Here is a 15,912-nt window from a genome sequence, read left to right on the forward strand (position 1 = left end):
CCTGGACCTCCCCTCAGGTCAGTACTGATGCCCCAGCGCCTGGGCAGGGCCGTTGGCTTTCAGAGAGCATCCCATAGGTGAGTGCTCTTTCATAGACTGGCTCCTGGGTGGTCCAGGGCTGGGCTGTCATCTCCCAGAGCCTTTCCCCAGGGATTCCTGCCCTCTTCTCTTGCATGGGCTTGTTGCACCCCTAGCTCAAGCCCTTCTGCAAAGGAAAAGTATGAGCCAGGGCTGAACTCCCAGGATTTAGCAGTGAATAGGCTGCCCTGTGCTGGCTTTGGGAGGGCAAGCGGATACGCATCCCTGTTTTGTCTGTTCCTTGGGAGCATGGTGTTCCACAAGCATTCCTCAGCTGCGGGGGCAGTCAGGGGTCTCCTCTTCTCTTGAGCAGCCCTGGCCTCCCCATCCATCCCTCCAAATGGCTGAGCAGTGATGTGCCTGATCCTGGGGAGAGCTCTCATGGGGAGCAAGACATTTACTGGTTGTACCAGAGTGGTGCCTTGAAACTATTCTGCATTTAACTCTGTATGAACCTGATTCACCATCCTTGGAGCAGACTTCACTCGCCCTGCAAAACCAAATAGGGCTTTGTGTCTCTTTTATGTGGAAGTTGTTTTTCTATAACCTGTTAAATTCATTTAAATTTTGGGGTGTTATTTTGCATATTCATGTGGAGAGAGGGAGCGGGAACGTAATATACATGAACAGCCGTAAAACCACTCAGTGTTCCCAGCCCATGGTCTTTAAAACAAATAAATAGAAAAGTTGCCTTGCGGGCCAGCCAGTTCAAGATGCCTGCGCTATATTTAGCAACAAGAGCAGCGTTTTTGGCTATTTACAGATTTGTGCGCTCAAGGCTGCTCTGATGACTCCTGTGTTTTAACTTTGGGGCTGTGGCACGTAAGTGTGACAAATGCCAATCTGGGGAGCGCGGGTGTGTTGTGTCTGCGGGAGCGGGCGCTGCTCCCCGGGGCCACGAGTTAGGTGTTCGCTGCCGAGCTGCTGCAGAAAAGCAACCCTCACCTCTCCAAAACAAACCTCTTCCACAACCGCAAGTATTTGGCGCATGGGGCAGAGTCCCTCCAGGACATGAGCTATTGCAGATACCCTTCTCCATGGGAAGAGGCCCCAGCATTTCTACATGGAATTTTTTGACATTACAAGGGTTTTTTTTTTTAATCCTGCCTCTCTTCCCCCTGCCCTTTGACAGGAAAAATGCAAGCTCATGCATGTTACATTTTTCCCTATGAAGGAGAAAATCTGGTTTTTCTTTTTTCTGTAGTTACATGGAACCGTGTATGATTTTGATTTGCTGTTTAAAAAGAAGGGTTTTCCTCCCCGATCCCTTAAAACCAAAAGGATTATCTTGTGTTGGTGCGCTGTGCTGTTTAACTTTTGTTTCTAGCCGCGTTAGTGCAGGGGGTGGATATGCATGCCAGCATGCTTGTTTTGACTAAGGAGAAATTATCTCTCTGAATAAAAAAGTTCACGTCTCCAAAACTTCTACTAGTGTGTTTTGTACATAATTGTCCCTAAAATATGGCCATTTAACAAAAGTTGCTTAAATATAATGCATAGCTTATTGTTACAGGAAAACTCAAAATTCCTTTCTGGAGGCATGCCATACCTTTATTGGGAATTTGCAGGATCTGGACTTATTTGAAAGGCACCCCAATGAAACTAAGTTTTATACGTTTTAATAAGTGTAAGTCAGTATTGTCAGCTCTGGACCATATTTGTTTTTGGGTCTGTTCTGTCTGCATCTCCTTTAAGCAAACCCAAGGTTTTATTTGTTCTTGAGGAAGAGTTTGTGTGGCTGATGATTCAACTGTGAATATTTTAGAAATACTTCATTTAAATACCATAAGTGTGTATTGCATTGTGTTGGTGGTGCTGGAGGAAACCAGAATATAAATACATGGGGTGGCTGCCCAGGAACAAGAGCTAACAGCACAGATTTAGTGAATACTTCATTTGTTTGCTTTTTGCTTTCATCCCAAATGATTCACTTAGTTCTCTGCCTAAATATAATTCTTCCTACTTAACCAGGAGTTAGCTTTGCCTCTGGCCAGACGGGGTGTCTTTCCATGGGTATCTGAAGGCAAACCTTCATCTTCTGATGGACAGTTGAGATGTCCACCTTGTGTTCGGAAGGAAAATGGGTGTGAGGAGTCTTGCTGGACCCATGGACTAATGCCCTCAGAGAAGCAAATCGCAGGATTATTGATAAGGGAAACAACTGGTGCCAAATCCTAGGAGGGAACGTTTCTTTCCCGGCTCTCTAGGAGGGATTTGGAAAGAGCTGTAATCCTGGGTTAGGAGTAATTTGTTACAGCAAGATGATACTTGAGTGGCAGGAGGATTCTGGCAGAGGCAGCGAGAGGGTTTTATTCGGACGAGTAGCTGGTCTCGCAGAAGGTCAGTCTGACACAAATCCCAGCCCATGAGTTTTGTTTCTTGGCCAGTGCAATTAGCTGAGGGGACTTTCGACCTCTTTTACATCTTTCAAAGACATCTCTATGCATCTGAGCTGAAAGATTATGGCGAGGAATGTGGACCAGGATATGATGCAGTGGAAAGTTTTTTTTTTTCTGCAGGCTCTCTGAAAAACAAAATAACCTCCAGAGCAGCCTTCCCAGCTTCTCCTAGGAGGTCAGAATATTGCTGGTTTCAGTGTTATCTCCGGGACTTTTTCCTGAGGTTGCCTTTAGGTTACATTTCTGAGTTAACTTCTTGGGTTTGTTTAAAAAAAGGCAAAAGTTAGCAACCCTGGGGAAAGAGAATTTTGCAAGTTCTTGGTTTTCATGAGGGCTTGAAACCCTTGGAGCCATCTATTCTGCAGTAACCCCTCATCGCATCGAAGACCCAATCGCACATAAAAACCACAAGGGAGGCGACAGGAAATTGGGTCTGAAATGTGCTGGGTTTACTAGAGAGTGGCTCCCGGCAGTTCACCCAGAATTGCTACATTGGCAGGAATTTTTGTGGTAGTGATTCGAGTCATGAGTTTCACTTACCCAACAGCAGGAGAAAATACAATTCTTTTAGTAAAACCCCATTAGGCGACATTACAATAACAAGTGAACAGCTGAATTCTCCTATAGCATCTTTACTCTGGGATCACACCCATCCCATTCACAGGTACTTCACGGGACCTGAGATGAGAATTTGGATGAAAGAGTGAAGAAATAACCCCAAACAATGCAGATAGTCCGAGGCCCCTTTGGAGGTGGATGTGACTTGTGGGGCATTCTTCTCCCATCTTGCCCTTGTCATGGGTCTGCTTGGCTTCTAATAGCTGCAGGTGCCGAATGCTTTATAAATTGACCTTCTTTTGGCTGAGGTTTTGTAAATTGAGGCTTCTGGACTTGTGTAGCTCCTCATAGAAAGTGTGTGACAAACCACTTGTACTGGGTCTTGTGGGCTGCTTTGCTGAGGCACTGCCATTCAGCCAGCTCTTCTCCTTCTCCTCCATCCTTCTGCAACATAAAAACCCAGATCAGGATTTTTGCCTCCTACAAATAGGAAACTCTTCAGAGAGCAGATTGGGCAGCTGTCAGTCTGATGATTGATAGTAGCAAATGAGGAAAGCAGGTAGGGCTTCTCCATGACAGAGGTGAAGGGAAGATGGGGGCTGTCCGGTGCCGCAGATCCATGTGGTAGGGCATGAGGGGAGCAGGACCAAACTGATTGACCACTGAGTATAAAAACTTCAAGCAAAGCTTGAAGCTGCAGAACCTCCTTTACAGATGGAGTTATCCTCTGAACAGAGTTGGAAAGTTTCAAGGGAGGCAAGGTTCCCCTGGAGCAGCCCTTCTGTTACAATGGAGGTAGTTCAGTGCTGTGATCTCTGTCTCTAGCATGCTGTCAGATATTTTTACTGTCTTCTTTTAATGGGGAGGAAAGGAATTATACTTTATAGGCCATAAAATGCATTCTTGGACTTCATGCAAACACTGGTTACCAATTGTTCTCTCACTCTCTGGGAGATTGCCAGGAACAGAAATTAAATGTGGGTCTGTGCATCAAATTGTTGGTGAGTCTTGGAGGCTGGTTAAGCTTTGCTGAATCTAAACAAGCCTTATCTACAGAAAGACTCTGAGATTTCATGACTGTCCCATTCTTTCTCTAATGGAAACTGTGCTTGAATGGAACAAAGCAGGTTGCAGGGAAAATCCGAGGAGAGTAGTTTGAAGATGAAGAAGTTGGTTTTTTTGATGGCTTTAAGTAGATTTAAGTTTGTCCTTGCTCCTTGACTGAAATTATGCGTTTTATTTGCATCTGCCTTTTGGAACAGTACTCTGTAGACATGCAGATAGTCCTAGGTAAGCCTGCTGGTCTGTTCAGTGGGGGCTGTGGCAGCTTTCACGTGAAATGTGAAAACCTAATGGTGCTTTCCCAAGCTCCACGCAGGCTCAAGAAACACTGCCTGCAGTTGTTTTGCTGAGATACCATGTGAACTGCAGAATGTAATGCTGTACTTCTGTGTCACATGAAAACTCTTCCTCTTGCAAAACTAAAAAAAGTGATTTTGAATTCCTGCAGTAGCTGATGAGCCTTTACTTAGCTTCTTCATGCTCAGTACCAATACCTTAGAACTTGGCAGTAGTCTACAACCTCGCATTCATTAGAAGCAGTCCCCGTGTTTACTCCAATAGAACTAATGGCGAGAATGCCTTTCATCTATGGCAGAATGAGAAAATTATTATCTGAATTTGCTTGAACTTCCATAGGCAATGATTTTTAAGGAAGCTTCTGGTTATTCTCTTTAGCTTTATCGCATGGCAGCCTCCTCTGTGCCCTTATCACTGTATATAGAAAAACCATGTAAGTAGGGCTGGTGTGTGGCATTATTAATGGGATGTAGTTGCTACATTGCATCTCATCCAGGATGTGGGAGAAGAGCCGTGTGTGCTGTGAGGACACAGAGCCTGGTGGTTAGTCGGGAGAGAGCAACTGATGTGGTGCTTCTGGGACGTGCCTCCATCTCCACTCAGAGTGCTCACCCAGGAGGGAATAGCAGTTGTTGAGGTGCCCGTGGAGCTCGAACTATTTCTTTGTGCTTTGTTCCACCCCGAAACAGGCATTCTCTTGCCCGTTGTCTTTGACTGCTCTGTGTCGTCAGTGGGGCACTTCCAGATCGCAGGATTCCTGCTCTCGGGCATCCCTCCTTTGAGATTATTTCATACTGTTCAATCACTAACACTTTTCTGTAACTTTAATGCTGTGGAGGACTCAGCCTTCTCCTTTTTCATGCCCTGGAAGCACTTGAGCGATGCAACAAAGGCACAGGTGAAATATTAAAATGAGCAACTCAAGGCCCCTATTTCAGGGACTCTTGTGTGTTACTGGAAGGGAAGGAGACAAGGTCACTCAAGTTCTCAATAACAGGGAAATTCAAGGCACTAGAAATGTCTTGTTCAGGAATATAGCACAAGATGGCTTGGCTGATACCAGTGCTGGTGAATAAGTGGTATTGTAAACGCTTAATGCCTTATGTGCATGTGTCTGTGCAGGTACACAACACTTAGTTCCTTTTTCCCATTTATCCCTATTTCTGTATTTTTAGTTTTCTTTTTTCAGTGTTGCAATAGGTTAAAGGGTGATGTTAGTTTAAAAAAAGTGGAAATATGTGATAAATGCTTCTGTATTTTTACAATTTCACGCTCTCATTTCTTGAGAGCTGCGGGGAAATCTTTTTGTGTGGAAGGGATCAGTCTCATTGAAATGAGCTTCGTTGCTCTCATTTTGAGCAGCTCCCCTGTGCCTCGTTGTAGTACATTACATATTCTGTAGAAGGGCTGAACGTCGTGGGTGGTGTCTACTACTTCTCATACAAAAAATTCCAGACGTTGCAGATCTGCAAGGAATTGGAGACCCTTTTAAAGTTCCTTCAGCAATCTCCTTCAGTTATTCAAAATGAATGCTTCAGGTTTTGCTCTCCCACTGCACACCTCTACAAGCAAGATGATAACTGAAGACCAAAAATAAGGGGTTGAGGTAGATGAAGGGTAGAGCAGGAGCTGAGGGTCTACTTCTGAGTCCTTAGAGGCTTTGTCTTCTGACTTAAGTGGAGACACCAGTAGGTTGCAGGCCTTTCTTTGTAGGTGCCAAGATGATATTCTCTTCCAACTATTATTCTTGTCTTCACAGAGCAATTATAATCTCGTTAAGCTTCCTAACACCTTCCCCATAAACCTCAGCCCTCTTCTCAGCATTGCGCTCCTCTGTGTTGCTGCTGGACTGTCTCTGGTTGAAATTTGCCTAGGTAATCTTAAGGTGCTTTCCAACCCTAACTGTTCTATGATTCTATGCCCCCTCCCAGAAGAGTTGTTAACTAAATATCACAGAAACTCATGAACTTCCAAGTTGATACCCAGGTGTGTACTTCCATGTGATTCTGCTGTGCTGGCCAAGGGAGAGACTAACCAACAGCAAGACCAGGACTATTTCCACTTGCACGGCATGTTGAGATGCAGGGAGGAAGTGCAGGCTCTGAAGGTGGAGATGTGGTCCCATGGTGAGGGGGAAGTATTTGAGGCCCCTAGCATGAAGCAGGCTCCAGGAGCCCTGCTCCTGGCTCGTTCCAGTTCCTGGGAGCTAATACACACCAGCTGCAGGAAACCTGAGCTGGGAAGCGTTGTGCAGCTTTGCCTCCGTTTAAAAATACAGCTTTATTTTTTTAATGGAGTCTATGTATTTATATGCTGTGGAACATCACTCGTAGGGCATTCCAACAGTGAAAACAATAGCCTGACAAGGGAGCAGATCCAGGTTGGACACCAGTTCCGGAAACACCTGTGAGCTCTGTGCCATCCCTTCCATCGGGGCTGCGAGCCTGGCCCGGCACGGGGGGGTGGCTGCTGGCTCTGGGTAAGAGTTTCCACCGAGCTCCTCTAGTTTTCAGTGTGAATTTTAGCTGCTTTTGACCAACTCTGCTGTGAAGCCTTGGGAAAGATGTTTGTTTGCCCTGCTGCTGCCCAGGAAGGCAGCCACGTTAGGAGGTTTTTGCAGGGTGGGCATGCAAAACTGCTCTCAGTGGGTCTGTGCTTTGCAGGACCTTCTGGCTGCAGATGGAGGTGCAGACGTGATGCTCATACAAGTGGAGGGTAGGGTGGTTTAGGTCATTTTTGTTCCCCTTCTACAGAAGAAATCTGTGCTGTTCGAGTCATTTGCCTTTTCCCTTGTGCTGACAATTTAACAGCCTTTTTAAAAGCTTTGGTTTCTCTCAAGTATGCTCGCCCCATACGTGTTTTAATTTTTGTGCGGAGGCCTGGAGCTTAACAATTATTTTGCTTAAGCTCTCTGAGACTTGCCATAAAACTTTTTTTTTTTTTTTTAAACACACACACATGCTAATGATCCCCATCAGATCATATTGTTAAACAGGGAATAAAACACTAACGCCAAGAGGACATGTAAAAAAATGTTAAAAGCAGGCCAGCAGAGCCCGTTTCAACAGTTCTGCTCCGAAATAATTTGCACAGATTTGTTAGAGTTAATTTGTTGAAAAGTTCAATGTTTGTACAGGCAAGTCCTAATTTCCACACTGAGACACAGAAGTGGGAGAGGAGTGAGCCCATGTCCAGCGTTTGCAGGAGCAGGATGGTGGGAACTTCCCTCCCTCCTACCCTTCCCCCCTGGTGCAGGAATGTAAAGGCAGTGTCAGAATGCTGGGAAAGTCAGCTTTGGATTTGTGCGGACTCCTTGGAAATCAGAGGAACTGTCTGGCTCAAATCTGCATTTAGAGCCTAGTGAAGAGGATTTCCTGCTATTTAGTTGCTTGAGGAAGGAAAGGATTTACCTTTTTGCTGTAACAAGACTTAATTTTTCTCCTCTTTAATAAGAATATTGTAGCATAGGGCGGCTGTAGTAAACCTGCGAAAGCAATCACGCCTCTCCCCTGTCCTCTGCCCTGCTCACACCATGCTGCGACTCCCCTCTGTCCAAGCATCCTCCTGTCCCCGCTCCCAGCCCCAACCATGGCTTGGAGTCTGCTTCCATTGTGAAAGAGAGAGTTGTGGAGGGGGGAGGCTGCTGCGACGTCGCTCCCTCGGACGCTGCCTCGCTCGGCCCGCCATCTGGATCCAGTTAGCTCTCTCGGCAGTAGGGCTGAGTCTCATTTCCTCCAACCAGTAATGTTATATAGGCAGTGATCCTGTTCTGCCCTAACATAATTGAAAATTATGTGTATTGTAGACTCACAGCGCTGAAATGTAGACTTGTAAAAATCTGTGGCTCAGGTAGCCTGTGGAGATTGAATTTGGCACACAATGAAGCTTTTATGTAAAGTAAGAATTATAAGCCACCACATCAATATTGTGTTACAGGCATGACAATTCTTGGATGGGGAGGCCTTGAGTCGGGCTCGTCACCTTAAACAATGCTAATATTTCATACTTTATCAACGGGGCTGGTGTTTTGAAACCAGCAGATTGGACTCTTACAGAGTTGAAGCTGTGGGTTCGTTAACATGATGCAGGCGTTGGCTGCGGGCTCTGGCCTTCAGAACGGGATGCTGTTCTGGATCCTGGCCACTTGGTAGAGCTCATGGAGGTTGCTTTATTGACCCTTGCGTGTTACTGCGTTCCATGGGGACTGTTTATTTTACTTGTATGTTTTTCCCCACTGGTGTGTTATCCACTGGTGGAAATGGAAGCTGTCTGTGTCTGTGCAAAACTGAGCCCGCTGGGTTTGGACCGTTCCTGGGCTCCATGTGCATGTCCAAGAGGAGGAATGGCTTTGGCTACATTTTCTGTTGCGCTGTAAAACTTTCTGGATCCTCTTTGGCAGGCAAGGGTAAGAGAAGGACTTTACCGAGAGTCCAGACTAAAAGCAGAAAAGCAAAGTAGCAATAAGAACTTCTGAAACTTCCATCTTGCAGTTGAACTGGTCAGCCTGCTGTGGGAGCACCCGTGCTGAAAGCATGGGCTCTTGTGAGATCGAGGTGGAGCAGAAGCAGCCATAGCTCTTGCTCTGTTTCTCATAAGGGAATTTATTGCTAGTAAAAACCAGCAGAACTGACAGTCCTGAAGGCTTTATAATCCCTGTAATAATTAGTGACTGGATGGGGTCTCATGTGAGCTTGCTCATGCTGCTCTTTCAGTGCCTCAGTCTGCCCTTGGGCCAGTCTCTGAGAAGCCCACGTGTTTCTTGGCTTGTGTTTTTAGGACAGCTGCTAACCTGGGCTCCGTCATGGGTTGTCCTGGTTGTAGGAATATTCCAGGGTTGCTTGTGACCATGAAGTGGTCATGGAAAAATGAGAGTGGTTGGTTTATTTTGGTGGGTAATGGCTTAGTGGCCATTTCCTGAAATGCCATTGTTTGAGCTGGCAGGTTCTTGTAAGTGCTTTAGCTGTGGTAGCAGCAACTTCTCACTCTACAGAATGGTTGAGGAGTTTGAAACACAGTCACGTACCATGAAGTATACATCCTGCGAGGACATTTTCCTTGGAAGAAGGGGTAAATACTTCACTACCTGGCTGGAAAACCTGAGGAAGCAGTAGCAGCTGTTGACCCATCAGGACCCTTTCTATAAACTCATCCCCCCCCCCCACCTTTATGTGGTGGGGTTATGATCACTAAAACAACTGATGGACTTCTAAAAATCTAGCAGTTGACTTGTTTAATAGTGCCATCTGCAAATCTGAAGCGTACCAGATTTCCCCTCAAGTTAAGAAGCTCTCAGTCAGCTTAAGTTTTGGGTCCATTTTCCATGCACTTGGGTTGCATTTTTTTGAAACCACAAAGGGTTAGAAAGTTACTTTAACATCATCTCTACTTTAAAATTTATGTTGTGGTCAACTGTATTGAAGAGCAGGGATTTGATGCAAGTGATCAAATATCTGGAGGCTTACAATTGAGTTACAGAGTTAGAAATGTCACTTTATGGTAGACTAGTTCTGGTTTCTTTGGGGTTGATTTCTTGTTTTTAAGAAGTGCTGAAACACTCTGGTCCACATTGCACAAATCCCAAATGTGAAGATGAATAAAAACAAGGCTTCTTGGAACTTGAGGAACTTGTGTGGGGCACAAATCCAGAGTATGGGTTTTGTTTATTTGCATTCCAGTAGCTCAGAAATCTCAGGCCCTCCAAGCGATGGGAATTGGTAATGCAGCCTCCTTCTGACTCGGTGGCTTTTGGTCACTTCGGTGCCCAGGGTCTTGCAGCAAACAGGCCTTGCATGCTGGCGAATGTTTTGCATACGTGAGCAAATGTGATAGTGATGTGCTGAAAGCATGGAACCAGATCTCCTTCCTTCCTTCATGGAGATTTAGATACGGCTTCTGTTGTTCGCCTGCAGTGGTGGTGGGTTGTTTGTGTGCGGTTCTACCTCAAGGTTACTCTTACTAACAATAAATAAATAAAAGCCAGGAGGAATGGGCAACCATAACTATTTATGTAGCTATTTTTTAGGAGCAGATCTGTTAGATCAACCAGAGTCTAATGCTTAAACAGGATCTACTTGACAGCAGCGGCCTGATCTATGTGTATAGCTGCTGGGAGGGGGCTGAAGATATGTGGTGTGGTACATATTTCTTCCACCACAATACAGGGCTTTCTAACATCACATATTAACACTACGCTGAACTGGCACAGTGAAGCACCATGCAGAGAGAAAAGCTTGGTCTGAAGTTATGTTTAGGTGTACTGTGCAGAAGTCTGTTTGGACTAATTTCTCTGTGGGGCTGCTCTTGGTCAGAATCAAGCAGTTCTGATGCAGCAATCTGGGTACCAGCTCAAGACTTCACCTGTTTGGTGGAAGCTTTGGGCTCTGCTCTGTGACCTGGCTGGGTTGCAATGGCTCCTCCAGTGAGTTTAGTGAGGGGATGTGCATACCGGAGAGCAGAGGTTTTACTGGATACTTGATGCTGCTTAAATATGTGGGAATGTTCTGCTCCTTCTTGAAGTACAGTTAAGCTTTTCTTTTGCTCTTGAATCAACACCCCCTTGTGCTGTGGACTTGCAGCCTGTGTGTATTCAGCCTGTCTGCTGATGACAGTGACATGAAGAAGTTGTGTCTATCCATGAGTGCCTGGCCAGCACAGCTGGGCCTGAGTGTACCAGGCTGTACTGTCTTGGATATATCATCAATGAGAGAGCTTATCGAATTTGGCCTTGTAATTGAATAAGTTACACTCTGAAGTCCCTTAAGGGTTGTCTGACAGAAGATAAGCAAGAGGCAAATAATGCATGGTGACTTCCAGAAACTGTGAAAAGTAGAGAAAATAGGTGTGAAGGCCCAGCAGTGCTGGGTCCTTCTGGGATAGACCTCTGCCTTTAGGGCTTCTAAAGCGCTGGGAAGCCAGAGGAGTTGACATGGTACATTTGTTGAAAGAAGGCTGACAGATGACATTAAATAATGAGATCATATTCTTAACCCACGATACTTGTATTCTCTCTCCTGAGACCGATAATCCACCTTCCCCTCCCTTGTCTCATCCTCTTCATGGTTTTGGTATTTTGTTTCTGTGTGGGTTTTATTCTGCTTTTAGATTTGCTATGATTAGTAAAATCAATGTAATGTCGTCTTTGCAATCTGCTTTATTTTCTCATTCCTGGACTGTAATGCAGTGGTATGAAGTTAAGTGTTCTGCACAGATTTTTGTCTCCGCAAACATGCAGAGTCGTCTTAAGTTTTGTTTCAGTTCTTTGCATTAGTTTTAATTTATATCTTTTAACCATGTTACTTAAGATTTTTTTTTTTTTTTTGCCTTTCTTTTCTGAACTCATTTTTCTTTTCCCATTTTTGTTTCCTCCATCCAGTATCTGCAGATGAAATGGCCACTGCTTGATGTTCAGGCAGGGAGCCTTCAGAGTAGACAAGCCCTCAAGGATGCTAGGTCTCCATCTCCAGCACACATTGTTGTAAGTAAATGCAGAAAGATGTTCTTCCTTTATTTATAAAAACATTTTGACATTTGACATTAATGGCATTGGTTGTTCTCAGTTTTCTTTTATACAAACTAAAAGAGAAATACTTCAAATAAAGCCCCTTATGAGCCCGTGGTAAAAGGAGGGAATGCATTTGCTATTGCTGGGCCGTTCATGAAATTACGGTTCATGCGCCTCATAGGAGAGCAGAGAGTTGAAAACACTCTAAATTTGTGCACTGCAGAATTAACTAGTGGCAGTGAAGTCCAATGAGGCTGGTTTACACATCAGACAGTGTTGAACTGAAGAGAATGAAGAGACACTTTGGAAAGCATTAAAAAAAGATTAAAACCCAAGCCTGTTCTATGGCCTTTACTAAGAAATATCTTGTCGTGCTGCAAAATCTTGAAAGTAAGTTTGTGAGAGCTGGGTAGTATTTTACCTGGGTGTAGGCTCAGCAGAACCAAGCTCAGCAGAGCACATTGCTTTGTATTGTGATGACTTCCCATGAACAAAGTGTGATTCAAATATTTACTACTTACCTGCAAAATGTAACTCTCTAATGAGTGGCATTGCAAAAAATAGCTTTATTAACTGCTTAATTTTTCAGGTTTTGATTAAATTTGTTTCTCTTGTAAAAATAATGTTGGGTTTGAAATATCAGTACAAATTTGCATGAGAGGGACTTGAGGGGCTTATTTTGCTTGCTTTATTCCCTAAAGGTCTAAAAGGAAGCTGTTTGTTCATATGGTGTTGTGCAAGAGGGGTGGTATGCATTGACCCATCCTCACCTATGGCTGGTGTCAGTGCCGTCTGATGTTAAGGAGCATCTTCGCTCCGAGTGTCCATCTGGGAACTTTGCTTCTGGAGAAGATGGCACATTGTGGGTTAGAATATTTCTTTTGAAATACTTTATCTTCAAGTTTTACATGATTTTTTTAAACATTTTTATAACTATTGGATGATAAGGTGAATCCCAGGAAAAAGAAACATTGCTCATTCTTTATCTTTTGCTATACAGTCTAAAGCTGCTGTAGCTGGTAGATCATCTAAGACACATGTTTGTTTTGTTTAAAATCTCAAATCATACTCAACAGTTTTGAGAAGCTTCTTTTTCCATTGTTGTCTCTTTAACTTGAGAATTGTCAGCCCATTGCTATGAGTGCCTTTTGCTTGAAAAGAAGATCGATTTCCTATCCTTTAGAGTCCACAGCTTCTAAACCATGCCTCAGTGAAGCAGAGAGCGGTGGGAACGAGACTGGTATTTGCCTAGTTCTTGCTGGTTGCCTCACTTTCTCAGAATGACTTTGCTTTTCCTTCCTTGGAAAGGCCACTTGGGCCATCGCTGGAGGGGGAGATCAGGAAAAATATGTTTGTCTGGTTATTTAGAACTCTACAGCCATCAAAACGTGCTGTTGTCTTAATAAGAAATGAACTAAAGTAACTTTCTCTTTTTTTTTTTTCACTGTTTTGCTGGAGGACCAGCACACAGGATGGGAGCATTCCTGGGGCTGGCAGGATGGAATGGTGTCAGGCTTGTAGGAGATGATGGGGAGGTAGCAGGAGGCTTGTCCTGGCTGGTTGCAGCCTGGGAGAGCAGGCTGAGCTTGGTGGGTAGCTTTGCTGGGGATCACCTGTGCTTCAGTGCTGAGCATCTGCTGTTCCTAAAGCTTCCAGCTATGCAGGAGAGTCTTTAAGAGCCAAAGCAGCTCATGGTGCAGGGGACTGGTTGGGATCCCATCCCCTCCTCTTGGGTGTGGGTGAGGTGAAGATCAATGGACAACATAAATACACACACAAAAAAAAACAGAGTTCAGAAACCACAATCATTTTGGAAAATAGAGAAACCTGTTTCCAGGGAGGCTGAGGTTGATCTGCCTTGTATTTTGACCATTTATGGGGTTCTTATGGGTCTCTTTAAAAGCTGTTTCGCTCTGCTATTCAATAAAAAGCATATTTACCATAGCAACCACTTAGGCCGTGAGGAGCATATACTACCTCCGAGATGGAGGCCACCTTCCAAAAGAGCCACAGCTGGCATTTGTAATGTGATCTTTTGTGCTACTTACAATATTGGAAGGAGAGGAGGTGGAGGAGGCAGTAAGGGAGGGAGCAGTGGGGTTTTCTGGGAGGGGGTGGTGGTGTTTCTGCAAGGTTTAATGTTTATTTCTAGCAGCAAAGTGTTTTGCCTTGTTCTGTTAAAATAAATAAATAAGGGGCAGCTTTTTCCACCCTTTTTTCCTGGCATATGCCACAGGCCACATTAATTCTGTGGAGTGAAAATGGTCTTATTTCTTGGTAAACAAAGTTAGAGCAGGTAATGGCATTCAGGGGAGGATGATGTGGCTCCAGATGCCAATTGGCCTGGGATGCGTCAGGCTTCTCTGGTGTCACTGCTCTGCCTGCCCGCAGCACCTGGGACCCAGCTGCTCTTGCATGAGGCTCTACACCCGTTTCTGCATACATGGAAATGTAATTAATCTCTTTATGGAGCAGTGAGGGGTATTCCATGGACATGCTGATGTTTCCATGCGAGTGCAACGTGGAGGGGTAGAAACTGCTTCTCCACCCACATTGCTGTGTCTTGTCTACCCGCCAAGTGTACCTATGCCAGTTTTTCAGCTTGAAATGAGTTGCGCTGCCCTGAAGATGTGTAGGAAAATGCTAACACCTGCAAATGATTTTTTTTTTTTTTTTTTATCTCTTCCCTGTCTCTGAAATCAGGATTTGAACTAATCTTTGTATCTAAATTACGAAGAGAAAGAGGGGGGGGGAGGATGTCTTCCTTCCCCTCCTTCCTTTGTTCCCCCCCTACTCCCCTTCTTGTTCTGTTCTTTTTTCTCTTCTAACATTCTTCCTTCTCAGTGCTTGGCTGTGACTACCATGAGCTCCATGTCAGGGCTGCAGCCTTTACACCCAGCACCGATGAAATCCCCCTTGGCTTCAGTGTCAGTTCTTAGCTTAATGACTCAAAGCTGCAGAACATGGCTGTCTGTAATGCCTTAAGTAAAGTCTGGACTATTTGTCAGCCGCTCTCCTTTCAGATTTGTTTTAAGAACATTAAGTTAAGACTACAAAAATCGAAGCAAAAGACCAGCATGAATAATTTGGCTGGATTGCCCCCGGTGCTGAGGGCTGGGTTAATTCTGCTTTTCATGGTGCTTGAGAGGGTCTCCAAGGCCCATAATGAGAAACAGAATATTAAACTGAAATTATGTTCAGCATGTCTTGAGGAAGGTACAGCATGAGGCTCCATTTGAGACCAACGCATTTATTTGCATTTAGGTGCTTCACTCGTCTTGTAAGACTCTTGCATCTTGCTCTGGCACAGTCATGCTGCTTATCTGTGTCCAAAGGTGAAAGAAAACTGGGGGAAAAATTGTTTTAATAGTATGCTATTAAGCTTGCTAGGTCAAAATTCTGAATTCAGCCTGCAGATAGCACTATTAAGAGGCTGAGATTTTTTTTTTAAGGGTTTATATGGTTATTTCCCTTCTTTTTTTTCCTGACCTTTGATTTCATTGAAGATGTTAAGACTTTTTAGAACAGTTTTAGCAGGAAGTTTTTGGGTGTAAAGCAGACTCCAGCTGGGTGCCTTGTGCGCTCCTCTGAGCAGGTAGGCTGCTAGTTGTCCTGAAATCCCTGCTCAGCATGCACCTGATCTGCTCCACACATGGTGGTGGTGGGAATGAGATCTGGGTGCCTTAGGAGTGGGGTTCTCCCATAGAAGCTCTGTTGCAGTGTGGACAGGCAATTGAAAATGAGTATGGTGTGTGTGTGCAAGGACCTCCAGAATCTGCTCGCTTCAGCTCCATCATTCCATTTGTATCTGTGCATGCATTCCTACTACCTTAAGGAGAAAACTAGTTCTGTTCTTCCCTGTTCTGCAAAGTAAATACTCTGACTCAGCCATAGCCTGTTTTGGGCAGGAGTATAGGTGAAAGACTGGTCCCACGATCCTGCCTCCTGCTGTCTCAGCTGTACAGAGACTTGCTTTTAGCTTCCTTTGCACAGGGCAAAACCATTCAGAACCCAAAA

General features: G+C 44.6%; 1 protein-coding gene across 17 annotated transcripts in view; it reads left to right on the forward strand.

The window, feature by feature from the left end:
- TCF7L2 (transcription factor 7 like 2) overlaps nucleotides 1–15,912 on the forward strand; it is a 180,064-nt gene that overhangs the window by 52,032 nt on the left and 112,120 nt on the right. For all 17 annotated transcript variants that reach the window (XM_065672275.1, XM_065672279.1, XM_065672268.1 and 14 more), the window contains exon 4: nucleotides 11,767–11,868. In XM_065672275.1, the coding sequence (XP_065528347.1) occupies nucleotides 11,767–11,868 (102 nt within the window). The remainder of the gene's footprint in view (nucleotides 1–11,766; nucleotides 11,869–15,912) is intronic.

This window comes from Lathamus discolor, chromosome 3, assembly GCF_037157495.1.
Source record: "Lathamus discolor isolate bLatDis1 chromosome 3, bLatDis1.hap1, whole genome shotgun sequence".
In the NCBI taxonomy this organism is placed as follows: Eukaryota; Metazoa; Chordata; class Aves; order Psittaciformes; family Psittacidae; genus Lathamus; species Lathamus discolor.